The 14,682-nt window shown below is 43.5% G+C and overlaps 1 protein-coding gene across 3 annotated transcripts in view; it reads right to left on the reverse strand.

The window, feature by feature from the left end:
* trdmt1 (tRNA aspartic acid methyltransferase 1) overlaps nucleotides 1-14,682 on the reverse strand; it is a 137,506-nt gene that overhangs the window by 31,142 nt on the left and 91,682 nt on the right. For all 3 annotated transcript variants that reach the window (XR_010969076.1, XM_068013348.1, XM_068013336.1), the window contains one exon: nucleotides 3,836-3,905. Coding sequence is in view for 2 of the 3 variants with exons in the window: in XM_068013348.1 (XP_067869449.1) it covers nucleotides 3,836-3,905 (70 nt within the window). In the remaining variant the exon portion in view is untranslated. The remainder of the gene's footprint in view (nucleotides 1-3,835; nucleotides 3,906-14,682) is intronic.

Genomic DNA, 14,682 nt, shown 5'->3' on the forward strand with positions numbered 1-14,682 from the left:
GGTGGTAAAAATTGGTCTCTCAATATTGTGAAGTTATGCAGCACTTAGCACACAACAACAAACCTAGAAACGGGGTTAGAGATCTACTGCAAAGCTCCTCCTGAATGGTCCAGGCAGTGGAAGCTGTGCCCAGGTTGCTGACAGGAGTCATGAGCCATAAAGGCGATAGGCTTCGTCAGCCTGTGACCCGATGGCCACATTGAAATAAAGGAAGCAGAGGACTGTAGCCGGATAAATGAACAGTGACTGTTGCAGGAAAGCGGCTGCACAATGGCATGATGTGCTGCCTGTAATCGAAAACAAGCTGGACACGAAGGAACTACAATCCCATTCTATTGAGAGAGAACCCAGGAGCATGGTGGAGAGTATGCAAGGTAATGTGGGCAAAGCCTAGTGCTCTCATCTGGCTTTGCTCTGTCCATTGCGAAAGTGTTCCTCCTGGTTTTGAGAGCCTCGGTGACCCTCCTATGGTGTACAGCTAACTGGGAGATATTGTTTCCGTCACCTGCTGAAGCTTGCAAGCAGCTCATTGCATACATGTTAAGGGCCACAGTGGCCTTGACAGCTCTAGGCCATCCAGGCCATAGTTCAAAGCTCCAGTTGTGGTTGTAGCAGGCAACATAGAGTAGTGTCAAAAAACGCCAGAAATGCTCAGTACGTCAGGCAGCATCTGTTAAGGGAGAAATAGAATTAATGGGCTGGATTTTGTATTCCTGCTGCCAGTACTGGCGGCAGGTGCAGAACATGGCTGCCATCCCCCACGGGACCCGCGCCACCGTGATTACATGCCATTCACGGCATTACCTGTTGAAGCAGCAGGTGCTAGCACCATTTTTAAAAGGCTTCCAGCCCTGTGAGCAGTACACCATAATGCAGAGTTCACCCCTTCCCTCCCACTACCTATCAAAATGCAGAGTTCACTGCTTCCCCCTCCACCATCCCAACAGAGTGCAGCATTCACCCTTTGCCCACAGGGGAAAGAGAAGGCACACAAGTGCCGCTCGTCGCGCTGACGTTTGGGAATGAAGGCAAAATCGCTGTGGTTTATGTTTTAATTCATACAAAAATTTTATTTAAGTATGCTAAGTTGGGTTCCATTGCAGAATGGCGGAGGGGCAGCCACGGAGCTTCCCCGCTGCCAGGAAGATCGGGCCCAACAATCCTGGTGTCGGGTTCTGTGGCACCCCTCCAATGGCACCTCCCCCCCCACCGACCTCCGTTACAGAACCCAACTTCAGGCTGGGAACAAAATCTAGCCCAATGTCTTGACTTCTGAATATTTCCAGTATTTGGATTTCCAGCATGTACAGTATTTTGCTTTTGCAATAAATTGGCGACAGCCTCCATGGTGAAGCAACGCTTCACACTTTGCTCTTTGGTAGAGGGATGAGATGTGCTCCCTGAAGACCCATGGTAGATATGAGCTCCAGCACAGTGCCCTCCTCCTCCCTCTTCTCCAAGCTGCTCCTGCTTTCTCCTTCACTGCTCCCCTCATCCTGCAATCCCAAAAGTAGATTGAGCCAACCCCCATGATTGTAATAAAACAATTTTCAAGGCAGTCCAACACCAGCAAAAAATTAGAAGTCAGAACTCAGTTCTGGAATGCAGAAAATAGTCACAAAAGGGCTCAAAGGTTAACTAGCAGCTTAAGACAGCAAACCAGCAACTAGTCGAGATGGAGTAGATGAGCCTTTTAAATACTTTTCCAGCAGAATCCTTGCTGTCTGTTAGCAACGTGATTTTCTGGGCAAGTTTATCATATGGTAGTCAAGTGCCGGAGCAGATCAATTTCACAAAAGGTGTAGGTTCCTTATCTAAATATTATGAAATTCTTAATATTTCCAGCACGTGTCTTGGAAACCTCGGGAGGAAGCCGATCCAATATGGCAAGCAGTGCACTTCCACCATGGAATTAACACATGCTGTTACAGCCAGGTGACAGATGATAGGGATGGTTCCTCCTTTTCCACCTCTCAACTGACTGAAGACAGTGTGTGTTAAAAAAGCGTTTTATCTGCGGAGTGTTTTAATTGTCAGAACAGACAAATGACAGGCTTTCTCATAAGTTTTAAAAGATAAAAATTTATTGTTTAACACCCGAATATACGTAACTACACCCACTTTCACTCTCATACAGATTTCAAGAGTTATCTGTTACCATTGCTTTTTCTTAGGGTGAAGACTTGAAACATTGCAGGCCTGTAATCCTCTTTTGTCCACTGAAGAGAAGTTCTGGAGGTTTATGAGAACAGATTCGCTGTTGCCTTATCATTCACAATAGCAGATTTCTCTTGTTGTACTCCAGTCAAGGTTCAATGACGAAGCGTGGTTCGATTCCTCAGGTGGAGCGTTCAAAGCCAACTCGAGTCTCTGCCAACATGTGGCTTACAGCTGATGGTCTTAGGCAGGGTCTTTGCTCTTAGTTGGCATAGATGTTTCTGTCCCCGTCTGCCCAAATATGTCTTATTAAAACCCCTTATCAGAAACTTCTTTTCTGTCATGTGACCAGAGCATCTCTTTTCATTGCCTTCATAAATAGTTTCATTGTCTTTCATAAATAGGCCATTGTCAGACAATGGAGTCCAGGTATCACTCATCCACATACCATCTTGTTAAAGTCACGCTCTTCACACCCATTTTCTGGATTTCAAGTTTGGAGTTGAAGAGTCTGCAACACTATGGTGAACCCAGTTTTCTTGTAATTAGTTGCAGAAATGCAGCCATTACTACAGGAAGGGCCATTTTCATTTTAATAACTTCACAATAAAATGTCCAGAAAGGTCACTTGCATTTTAATGACTTTGCCAAGACTTGTCCAGCCATGAAAATTAGCTCAGGGTTCTTGCAGTTCTGTGTGTATTGGCTGGAAAGAAAAGGTCACCCGACCTCTCAACTCCATTTTGCTTTACCTGAAAGTGTCCATTTCAGGTTCATACTTCATAATTATAGTTCAGAAGTTCTTATTGCGTGAGCATGACAACGCCATACTGGACACTTAGTGCCCATTTCATGCCCGTAAAATGGGTGAAGCTCAATTAAACAGCTGGGTCATAGAATTTTAAGTGCCATGTCTTTTCTACAATATGGAACAGCCAAGTAGGGCCTCTGCCATCTAATCTATTCTATCAAAAAGAATAGCAGTGATGTCAGCAAGAAACACAAGCCAGGATATTTTAATATTCTCTAACATTGTTGGAATTTTTAGAGAGAGAATGGTTGTAAATACTTTGTGCAGTATTAATACAAATTGGACAAATAACTGGCATTTGTTTTAAAGTTTTTGAGCACTAGAGGAATATTTCTATAGCTAAAATTTGCCCAGATTAAAATGGATTAATTTATTTTAAATATTGATTACAAAAAATGGTCGCATTGTACATTTATGTAATTTATCAGTGGATAAACCCATCATAAAATACATAATATTGCAGATCAGGAAGGTGTTCGTCTTAATTTAAGTAGGGCAGAAACAGGACCATTACAACCGAGGAAAATGATCTAAAATTCGGCTATGTGTGGCTGTACGATTTCCTAACCATTTATATTAATAGTCATAAAATCAGGAGCTGCATATGCCCAAATATCTGATCTGCACTCCCAGAGGGTGAGGTTCCTCAGCGAAAGTGCAAAGTGAAAAACAGGCATTTCCATAAATCAAAGTTAATGGGAAAACCCATTCAGTTCAGCAACTTATCTTTTGTTTAAAATCAAAATGTCATCTTATGAAATAAAATATAAAGTATTCTTTTAACAGTTGAAATTAATTAAACAAAGGACTACAGATATGAAAAAATAAGGATCAAATCTAATCTACTGTATTGGCTTGTTTACATACCGAGGTTGGTGATAGAAGGAATGCCTGGTAAATATATCTGCAGCTCTCCAATGTTTGTATTAATATATCTCTGTTCAAAAAAAAAAGACACACTAAAATATTTCATCACATTTTTATAAATTTCAAATACAGCTGAATGCCTAAAATGTACAGTTTCTAAAAAAAACCCTAACTTCACCTCTTTAAAGTATAACACAAAACTAGTCATGATTGAAAAACTAGACTTATAACTTGAAAAGTAATGATTTTGCTGTTGAATAGCTGAGTACATCCTAGCTATGAATTATTTGAGTGATTAATGGTTTAAGAATTTCTAACTGAAAAGGGAGATGGGAGAAAAATCACATTTGGCAGGCTACTCTTATCAGATTCAAAAAACGTAGATGCTGAAATGCTTTGTGTATTCTTTATTTTAATCCTCCCTGGTTGTAATGCTAAAATAAACTGAAATGACAACAAATTCTCCATAAGTGGAAAATCATTTTAGCTTGCATAAGAATAATGAACTCAGTTTATATTCGGACCTTTGTACTTCCCTCATTTTATACATTTTTGAGCGCACATTTCTTATTCACCAAGATATAGGATGAATATAAAAGCAAAATACTGCGGATGCTGGAAATCTGAAACGAAAACAAGAAATGCTGGAATCACTCAACATCGGATGAATATGCCTGGGTATCAAATATTTTTCATCTTTGCATGCACTAGCATCAAGAAGACTAGCGTTAAGAACAGTCGAGCCTTGGCGGAATCCAAATGGGTCACTGTGATTTCTATTTATTTTTAGTCTGCAGCATTCAGAGCAAATGATGAAAACCAACTGCTGATATTAACCAGCAGCAAAGTTCAGACTAAATACTAGAGGGAGCAAAAAAAAAATCAGGGCCAGGAAACTGCAAAAGACGGCATATTCAAAAGAACTCTTTGCCAACGAGGCAACGCCCAAGTTTTAAAGTAAAGAAAAAAACTTCGAAAAGTCATGGAATGTTACAAAAATTGCATAACTACCGCAGCCAATTTCAGCAACTACTGAGAAACTGATCCAACAGTTATAAAATATACTGCTGAACAATTAAAATGTTCCTTGTGGGAAACAGCATATAAATTACATGTTACTAGGAAGAGGGACCAAAGCTGAGGTTTTACCACAAAAAGAGAGAGAAATGAATCAACAGAGCTGCAGGGGTGGGACAGGGTAGAAATCACATTATCTGAATTGCAAAAATTTAACAGAACTGTGGAATTTTTACCAAATGAAAGAAGAAGTCCTTTTTTTCAAGTGCAGGATGGGCAAATGAGGAATTGAGCTATTATGTTATTCTGTCTTTGGTACTGTATCAAGTATTTTCACTGAACTATGCACAAAGACATTGTCAAAGAACAAAGAACAGTACAGCACAGGAACAGGCTATTCGGCCCTCCAAGCCTGCGCCGATCTTGATGCCTGCCTCAACTAAAACCTTCTGCATTTCCGGGGACCGTATCCCTCTATTCCCATCCTATTCATGTATTTGTCAAGATGCCTCTTAAACGTCATTATCGTACCTGCTTCCACCACCTCCCCCAGCAGCAGGTTCCAGGCACTCACCACCCGCTGTGTAAAGAACTTGCCTCGCACATCCCCTCTAAACTTGTCCCCTCTCACCTTAAACCTATGTCAACTAGTAACTGACTCTTCCACCCTGGGAAAAAGCTTCTGACTATCCACTCTGTCCATGCCGCTCATAACTTTGTAAACCTCTATGTCACCCCTCCACCTCCGTCGTTCCAGTGAAAACAATCCGAGTTTATCCAACCTCTCCTCATAGCTAATGCCCTCCAGACCAGGCAACATCCTGGTAAACCTCTTCTGTACCCTCTCCAAAGCCTCCACTTCCTTCTGGTAGTGTGGCGACCAGAATTGCACGCAATATTCTAAGTGTAACCGAACTAAAGTTCTGTTCAGCTGCAGCATGACTTGCCAATTTTTATACTCTATGCCCCGACCGATGAATGCATGCATGCCTGCCATATGCCTTCTTGACTACCTTATCCACCTGCGTTGCCACTTTCAGTGATCTGTGGACCTGTACGCCCAGATTTCTCTGCCTGTCAATACTCCTAAGGGTTCTGCCATTTACTGTATACTTCCCACCTGCATTAGATCTTCCAAAATGCATTACCTCACATTTGTCCGGATTAAACTCCATCTGCCATTTCTCCACCCAAGTCTCCAACTGATCTATATCCTGCTGTATCCTCTGACAATCCTCATCATTGTCCGCAACTCCACCAACCTTTGTGTCGTCCGCAAACTTACGAATCAGACCAGCTACATTTTCCTCCAAATCATTTATATATACTAAAAAGAGCAAAGGTCCCAGCACAGATCCCTGTGGAACAGCACGAGTCACAGCCCTCCATTCAGAAAAGCACCCTTCCACTGATACCCTCTGTCTTCTATGACAGAGCCAGTTCTGTATCCACCTTGCCAGCTCACCTCTGATCCCGTGTGACTTCACCTTTTGTACCAGTCTGCCATGAGGGACCTTGTCAAAGGCTTTACTGAAGTCCATATAGATAACATCCACTGCCCTTCCTTCATCAATCATCTTTGTCACTTCCTCAAAAAACTCAAATTAGTGAGACACGACCTCCCCTTCACAAAATCATGCTGTCTCTCGCTAATGTTTGTTTGTTTCCAAATGGGAGAAAATCCTGTCCCAAAGAATCCTGTCCAATAATTTCCCTACCACTGATGTAAGGCTCACCGGCCTATAATTTCCTGGATTATCCTTGCCACCCTTCTTAAACAAAGGAACAACATTGGCTATTCTCCAGTCCCCTGGGACCTCACCTGTAGCCAATGAGGATGCAAAGATTTCTGTCAAGGCCCCAGCAATTTCTTCCCTTGCCTCCCTTAGTATTCTGGGGTAGATCCCATCAGGCCCTGGGGACTTATCTACCTTAATGCTTTGCTTTGTCATGAGGTTGCACTGTCTAATCTGAAAATTATATTGTAAATAGATTTTAAAAATGTAGAAACTCTGATCCTGCACCAGATTCAGTAGATCTGCAGCCAGAAAGTCTGCCTATGCACACTCTTGTAACATTATTCTGTTTTATACCGATTATACATCCAGTCACCTTTTCTGATCCATACATAATTCATCATAATAACAGGGGGATGGTAAATTGAACTATGCGCATGTGCTTCAGAGATAAAAATACATTGCCCCTCACACCACTCTTAACAGTCAGTTTAACTGATTGCTCCATATTCATACCGCTATACAATTGGTGCTGCATTCCTAAAGGTAGTACAGTGACGACATATTTAAAAAGAGTGCTCTCACTTTGAACACCTTTGAAATAATTTTGGAATTGATACCTAGGATGTGTGCACTGATTTCTCTGCTGTAATGCTGTCAGTCCTACTTTGCATCATGTGTGCCAGGGCAGAAAAATAAATCACAAGATTATATATTAATATATTATGTTAATAACTATATTAATAAATAGCTGAACCCCCATAGCAATACACATGGAGAGTCAAGCTCAAATGCAGTATTCGTCTCAAGTAGAGTTACAGAGCTGGGGATGAGCAAATTTCTGGATCAAGGCTAGGGTGAAGGGGAAAAAAAGGAGGAAGAGGTGGAGGAAAATGGGGAGGTGAGTAACTGCTGTTGGGGAGTATCAGTAAATAGCTGGGTTAGTAACTAAAGTAAAGAGAAAGATAAGGTCGACAGTTTTTGTGATATAGTAAGTAGTGTTTTTAAGGGAATCAAGGTCCCTAGTGTAAATAATCTCTAATTTTTGAGTCACTTAAGAGAGTAAATTCAGGGTAAGTCATGGCAGGGCAGCTCGGCAGCGTGCAGTGCTCCACCTGTGCAATGTGGGAAGTCAGGGACACTTCCAGTGTCCAGGGTGAACACATGTGCAGGAAGTGTCTCCAGCTGCAGCTACTTGAAATCCGCGTTTCGGATCTGGAGCAGCAGCTGGGGACACTGTGGAGCATCCGCGAGGCTGAGATCATCATGGATAGCACAGACAGGGAGGTGGTCACACCGCAGGTAAAGACTGCTCAGGCAGAAAAGGAATGGGTGATTGCCAGGCAGAGTAGAAGAACTAGGCAGGTAGTGCAGGAGCCCCCTGGGTCCATCTCCCCAACTAACAGATTTTCCGCTTTGGATACTGTTGGGGGAGATAGCTTCTCAGGGAAATGCAGCAAAAGCCAAGTCTGTGGCACCATGCGTGGCTCAGCTGCACAGGAGGGGAGGAAAAAGAGTGCGAGAGCTATTGTGATGGGAGATTCTATTGTAAGGGGTACAGGTAGGCGTCTCTGTGGCCGCAAACGTGACTCCAGGTAAAGACCTGCTACCTGACCTGACGACATGTGTCGGGTTTGAGTCAGGTCAGACACGCTCCATCACAGGTAAGTGGCTCCACTGAGAAGGTAATTTCTTGACTAGAAAGGTGTTCTTTTACAGTTATTTTAAGCTTGTGCAGATCAGTAACAAAGTGAAAAACGGAAGGTAAGTTAACTGATGGTCGGGTCGGGTGCAAGAAAAAAATGGAAGGACTCGGGCCGGGTCAGGCCTTTAACTCCAGGATGGTATGTTGCCTCCCTGGTGCTAGGGGCAAGGATGTCACGGAGCAGCTTCAGAACATTCTGAAGGGGGAAGGTAAACAGTCAGATGTCGTGTTTCACATTGATACCAACGACAGAGGTTGAAAGAGGAATGAGGTCCTGCAACAAGAATTTAGAGTGCTAGGTAGCAGATTAAAAAGCAGGACCTCAAAGGTTGCAATCTCTGGATTACTTCCAGTGCCACATGCTAGGTGAGTATAGGAATAGGAGGATACAGCAGATGAATGCATGGCTGAAGAGATGGTGCAGGAGGGAGGGCTTTAGTTTCCTGGATCACTGGGTCTGTTTCTGGCGAAGGTGGGCCCTGTACAAGTTGGACGGGTTGCACCTAAACCAGAACGGGACCAACATCCTTGCAGGGAGGTTTGCTAGTGTTGTGGGGGGCGGGGGTAAACTAATTTGGCAGGGGGATGGGATACAGAGTGGAGGTACAGTAGGGGGTGATGCACAGCCAAATACAGAAGAAAAACTAAGTCAGTCTGGAAGGCAGAGCAAATATAGACTTGTTGAGGCAGAAGCGAATAATGCAAGGCTGGTTTGCATCAATTTTAAAGCAAGGAGTCTAGCAAGTAAGGCAGATGAATTGAGGGCGTTGATACATGGGAATATGATATTATTGCTTTCACAGAGACATGGTTGAGGGAAGGGCAGGACTGACAGCTCAATATTCCGGGGTGGGGGGGGGGGGGGGGGTGTAGAATAGGAGGTGGCATTGCACTATTGATCAACGAGTCAATTACTGCAGTAAGGAGGGATGGTATCTTAGAAGGTTCCTCAAATGAGGCCAGAGGGTACAACGTAAAAACAAAAAGGGGGCAATCACTTGGCTGGGAGTGTACTACCGGCCTCCAAACAGTCAGGGAGAGATAGAGGAGCAGATGTTTAGGCAAATCTCAGAGAGGTGTACAAATAACAGGGTAATAATAGTAAGGGATTTCAACTTCCCCAATATTAACTGGGATAGCCTTAGTGCAAAAGGCTTAAAGGGGACGCAATTCTTAAAGTGCATCCAGGAGAGCTTTTTGAGCCAGCACGTAGAAAGTCCTACAAGAGAAGGGCGGTACTGGACCCAATCTTAGGGAATGAAGCCAGAAAAGTGGTAGAAGTGTCAGTGGGGGAGCATTTCGGGGACAGTGACCATAATTCTCTAAGATTTAAGGTAATTATGGAAAAGGACAAAGATGGACGGGAAATTAAGGTACTGAACTGGGGGGGGGAAGGCCAATTTCAATATGATAAAAAGGATCTGGCCAAAGTGGACTGGGAGTAGCTACTTGTAGGAAAGTCTACATCAGACCAATGGGAGATATTCAAAAAAGAAATAATGAGAGTTCAAGGTCGACATGTTCCCGTAAAGGTGAAGGGTAGGACCAACAAGTCCAGGGAACCCTGGATGTCAAGGGATATAGAGAATTGGATAAGGGAAAAAAAACAGAGGCTTATGGCAGATTCAGAGGGCTGAAAACAGAATGGTCCTAGAGCAGTATAGAAAGTGTAGGGGGGGGGTACTTAAAAAGGTAATTGGGAGAGTGAAGAGGGGACATGAAAAAACACTGGCGGGCAAGATAAAGAAAAATCCCAAGGCATTTTATAGGTATAATAAGGGCAAGAGGATAACCAGGGAAAGAGTAGGATCCATTAGGGACCAAAGTGGCAATGTGTGTGTGGAGCCGGAGGACGTAATTGAGGTTTTAAATGATTACTTTTTATCTGTGTTCACTATGGAGAAGGACGATGTAGGTGTAGGTGTAGAGATCAGAAAAGGGGATTGTGATATACTTGAACAAATTAGCATTGAAAGGGAGGCGGTATTAGCGATTTTAGCAGGCTTAAAAGTGGATAAATCCCCAGGCCCAGAAGAGATGTATCCCAGGTTGCTATGTGAGGCAAGGGAGGAGACAGCAGGGGCTCGGACACAAATTTTCAAATCCTCTGTGGCCACGGGAGAGATATCAGAGGACTGGAGGATAGCGAATGTGGTACCATTATTCAAGAAGGGTAGTAGGGATAAACCAGGTAATTACAGGCCAGTGAGACTAACGACAGCGGTAGGGAAACTGTTGGAAAATCTTCTGAGGGTCAGGATTAATCTCCACTTGGAGAGGCAGGGATTAGTCTCGGAAAGTCAGCATGGCTTTGTCAGGGGAGATCATGTCCAACAAATTTGATTGAATTTTTCGAGGAGGTGACTAGATGTGTAGATGAGGTTAAAGCAGTTGATGTAGTCTACATGGACTTCAGTAACGCTTTTATAAGGTTCCGCATGGGAGATTGGTCAAGATAAGAGCCCATGGGATCCAGGGCAATTCGGCAAATTGGATCCAAAATTGGTTTAGTGGCAGAAAGCAGATGGTGATTGTCGAGGGTTGTTTTTGCGAGTGGAAGCCTGTGACCAGTGGTGTACCGCAATGATCAGTGCTGGGACCCTTACTGGTTGTAAAAAAAACATTAATGATTTAGACGTGAATATAGGAGATATGATAAATAAGTTCACAGATGACACGAAAATTGGTGGTGTTGTAAATAGTGAGGAGGAAAGCCTTGGATTACAGGACGATATAGATGGGCAGGTAAGATGGCAGAGCAGTGGCAAATGGAATTTAAACCTGAGAAGTGTAAGGTGATAAATTTTGTGAAGGACTAACAAGGCAAGGGAATATACAATGGATGGTAGGACTCTAGGAAGTACAGAGGGTCAGAGGGACCTTGGTGTACTTATCCATAGATCACTGAGGCAGCAGCACAGGTAGATAAGGTGGTTAGGAAGGCATATGCGATATTTGCCTTTATTAGCCGAGGCACAGGATATAAGCGTTGGGAGGTTATGATGGAGCTGTATAAAACGCTAGTTAGGCCACAGCTGGAGTATTATGTACAGTTCTGGTCGCCATACTATAGGAAGGATGTAATTGCATTGGAGAGGGTGCAGAGGAGATTCATCAGGATGTTGCCTGAGCTGGAGCAGTTCAGCTATGAAGAGAGACTGGATAGGCTAGGGTTGTTTTCCTTAGAGCAGAGAAGGCTGAGGGAAGACCTGATTGAGGTATACAAAATTATGAGGGGCATAGATAGGGTAGAGAGGAAGAAACTTTTTCCCTTAGCGGAGGTGTCAATAACCAGTAGGCACAAATTTAAGTTAAGGGGCAGGAGCTTTAGAGGGGATTTGAGGAAAAAAAATTTCACCCAGAGGGTGGTTGGAATCTGGAACACACTGCCTGAAGGGGTGGTAGAGGCAGGTACCCTCACAACATTTAAGAAGTATTTAGATGAGCACTTGAAATGACATAGCATACAAGACTACAGGCCAAGTGCTGGAAAATGGGATTAGAATAGATAGGTGCTTGATGGCCGGTACGGACACGATGGGCCTGTTTCTGTGCTGTATAACTCTATGACTCTATGTAAGCTGGGATAGAGGAGAGAAGGAAGGAAAGAAGGGGCACAGAAAAAGGTGAGGAGGAGGGATAAGAATTTACGAGAACAGATAAAGCACGGAAACTTTTTTAGTGGGTTTAGAGGAGAAGATGCCGTCGGCTAGACGGCCAAATGTTTACATGGGCTTGACATGTCTAAGTCTCCAAGTTCAGAGAGAGTAGAGAGCCTGCAAAGTCTCTCAGCTGGAGGCAGGAAGGAATTGAGGTGAAGGAAGGAAAGCAATGAGGTACAGGAAAAAAAGGCTTCAGAGTGTGAGTGGTTATCTACTCTGTTCCCTTCCACCCAAGCAGTTACACTTTCCTCCCAACATGCATATTAATTCCTTTCATTAAGGGGCAACTGTGACTTCTACCATTCAGCCATCAAAAATTCTCAGTGGGGCATGGGGGAAGGACGGGTGTCTGCACATTGATTCCCAATAATAGCCCTAAAATTCCACCAAGATAACTCTCACTTTACTCATAGCAGTCACCCAGCCTTCTGTATTTCTATGTTCTTATGCAATGTTCTATGCCCGGCTTATTTCATGTTGGGCCATTACAACCAGCAACCACAGAAACTTATTGTCTTTGTTTGGGCTGAATTAAAATCCAGTTCTCAATGTGAAATTCCAATATCAAACCCAGTTCTAGTTCCTCCATCTCTTTATGGTCTTTAGTGAGCAGCAATATATAGGAGTTAAACCTAACTGAAACAGTAGACCAACACAGGAATGTCAGAAGTGAGAAAAATGCTTAGCCATAGACAAGTTGTGAGCTTGTTTAAACATAGGCATCAATTTTGTGGTAGAAATACCAGTGAGACTATAGGCATTCACCTTTATTGAGGAGTAAATCTGGCAGCAACTTCCAGCGACCGCACAGCTAAACATGAAAATCAGCAAGCTGCATCGGAGTTGCCCTGCTCCTCCAGAAACTTTGCTACATGGTCCCATGCTGAGAGACTCGGCATTGAAATACATACAAAGGCATGAAGTTGGGATATCTGCACCATAACCACTAAGCACATTAAAAAAAAAACTTCTCATTCTCACGTAAGTAATTTTTTAATGGTTTGGTAAATCTTAATTGCTGCCAAATAACCTCTCTGGCGTTTAAAATTAGCTTTTTACAAGTGTGGAGTCTATTCCTATTCCAAATTTTAACTATTGTTGGAGATTTGATTTTTTTCGCTTTTCCTTTATTTTTATCTCTCGCTCTTAAGCCCGTCTTCCGTTCCCTCTCCTAATTTAGCTTCTTGAACATAATTTGGCATGGAATTAACCATTCTCACTGCCACTTCCTGGTTTAAACTCTGCATGTCTCAGTATTCTTCAATCTGATTGGTTGAAGAGACATGACATTGCTTGCCCTGTTCACACAGATAGGGGTAATGTCACTGGTATAGTAATCCAGAGGGACATGGGTGAAAATCCCACCATAGCAGCTGGAGGAATTTAAAAAAATCAATTAATAAATTTAATTAATAAAAAGGTCTGAAATTCAGAGCTAGTCTCAGTAACGGTGCCATGAAACTATCATTGATTGCTGCAAAAACTCACCTGGTTCATTCATGTCCTTGAGCAAAGGAAATCTGCCTTCCTTGCCTGGCTTACAGGTGACTCCAGACCACAGCAATGTGGTTGACTCTTAACTGCCCTCTGAAATGACCCAGCAAGCCACTCAGTTGTCAAAGACAATTAAGGATGGGCACCAAATGCTAGCATTGCCAGTGATGCCCGAATCACAGGATTGTTACAGCACAGAAGGAGGCCATTTGGCCTGTTGTGTCTGAACTGGCTCTCTGAAGGAGCAATTTACCTACCCAGAAACTGAACTGGACCAGCCACATAAATGCTTTGGTTACAAGAGCAGGTCAAAGGCTGGGAATTCTGCACCGGGTAACTCACCTCCCAACTCCCCAATGCCTGTCCACGATCGACAAGGCACAAGTCAGGAATGTGGTGGAATACTCTCCACTTGCCTGGATGGGTGCAGCTCCAACAACACCCAAGAAGCTCGAAACCATCCAGGACAAAGCAGCCTGCTTGATTGGCACCCCTTCCACCACCTTCAACATTCAGTCCTCCCACCACCGATGCACAGTGGCAGCAGTGTATACCATCTACAAGATGCATTGTAACAACTCACCAAAGCTCTTAGACAGCAACTTCCAAACCCGCGACCTCTAACACGTAAAAGGACAAGGGACGCAGATGCATGGGAAGACTATCACTTGCAAGTTCCCCTCCAAGCCGCACACCATTGTGACTTGGAACCGTATCGCCATTCGTTCACTGTCGCTGGGTCAAGATCCTGGAACTCTCTTCCTAACAGCATTGTTGGTGTACCTACATCCCAAGGACTGCAGTGGTTCAAGAAGGCAGCTCACTGCCACCTTCTCAAGGACAATTAGGATTGGGCAATAAATGCTGACATAGCCAGCGACCCCCACATCGCCCAAACGAATAAAAAAAAAGTGCTATTCCTCCGCCTTCTCCCCGTAGTCCTGCACATTCTTCCTTTTCGGATAACAATCCAATTGCTTCTTGAATGATTTGATTGAACCTGCCTCCACAAACCAGATCCCAACCATTTGCTGTGTGAAAAAGATTTTCCTCATGTCTCCATTGCTTCTTTTGCCAATTACCTCAAATCAATGCCCTCTTGTTCTCGATCCTTTCAACAATGGCAGTAGTTTTTTCCCTACCTACTCTGTCCAGATCCCTCATGATTTTGAATACCTCTAATAAATCACCCATCAAGCTTCTCTCCTACAAGGAAAACAGTCCCAACTTCTC

This window comes from Heterodontus francisci, chromosome 2 (assembly GCF_036365525.1).
Source record: "Heterodontus francisci isolate sHetFra1 chromosome 2, sHetFra1.hap1, whole genome shotgun sequence".
Lineage (NCBI taxonomy): Eukaryota > Metazoa > Chordata > Chondrichthyes > Heterodontiformes > Heterodontidae > Heterodontus > Heterodontus francisci.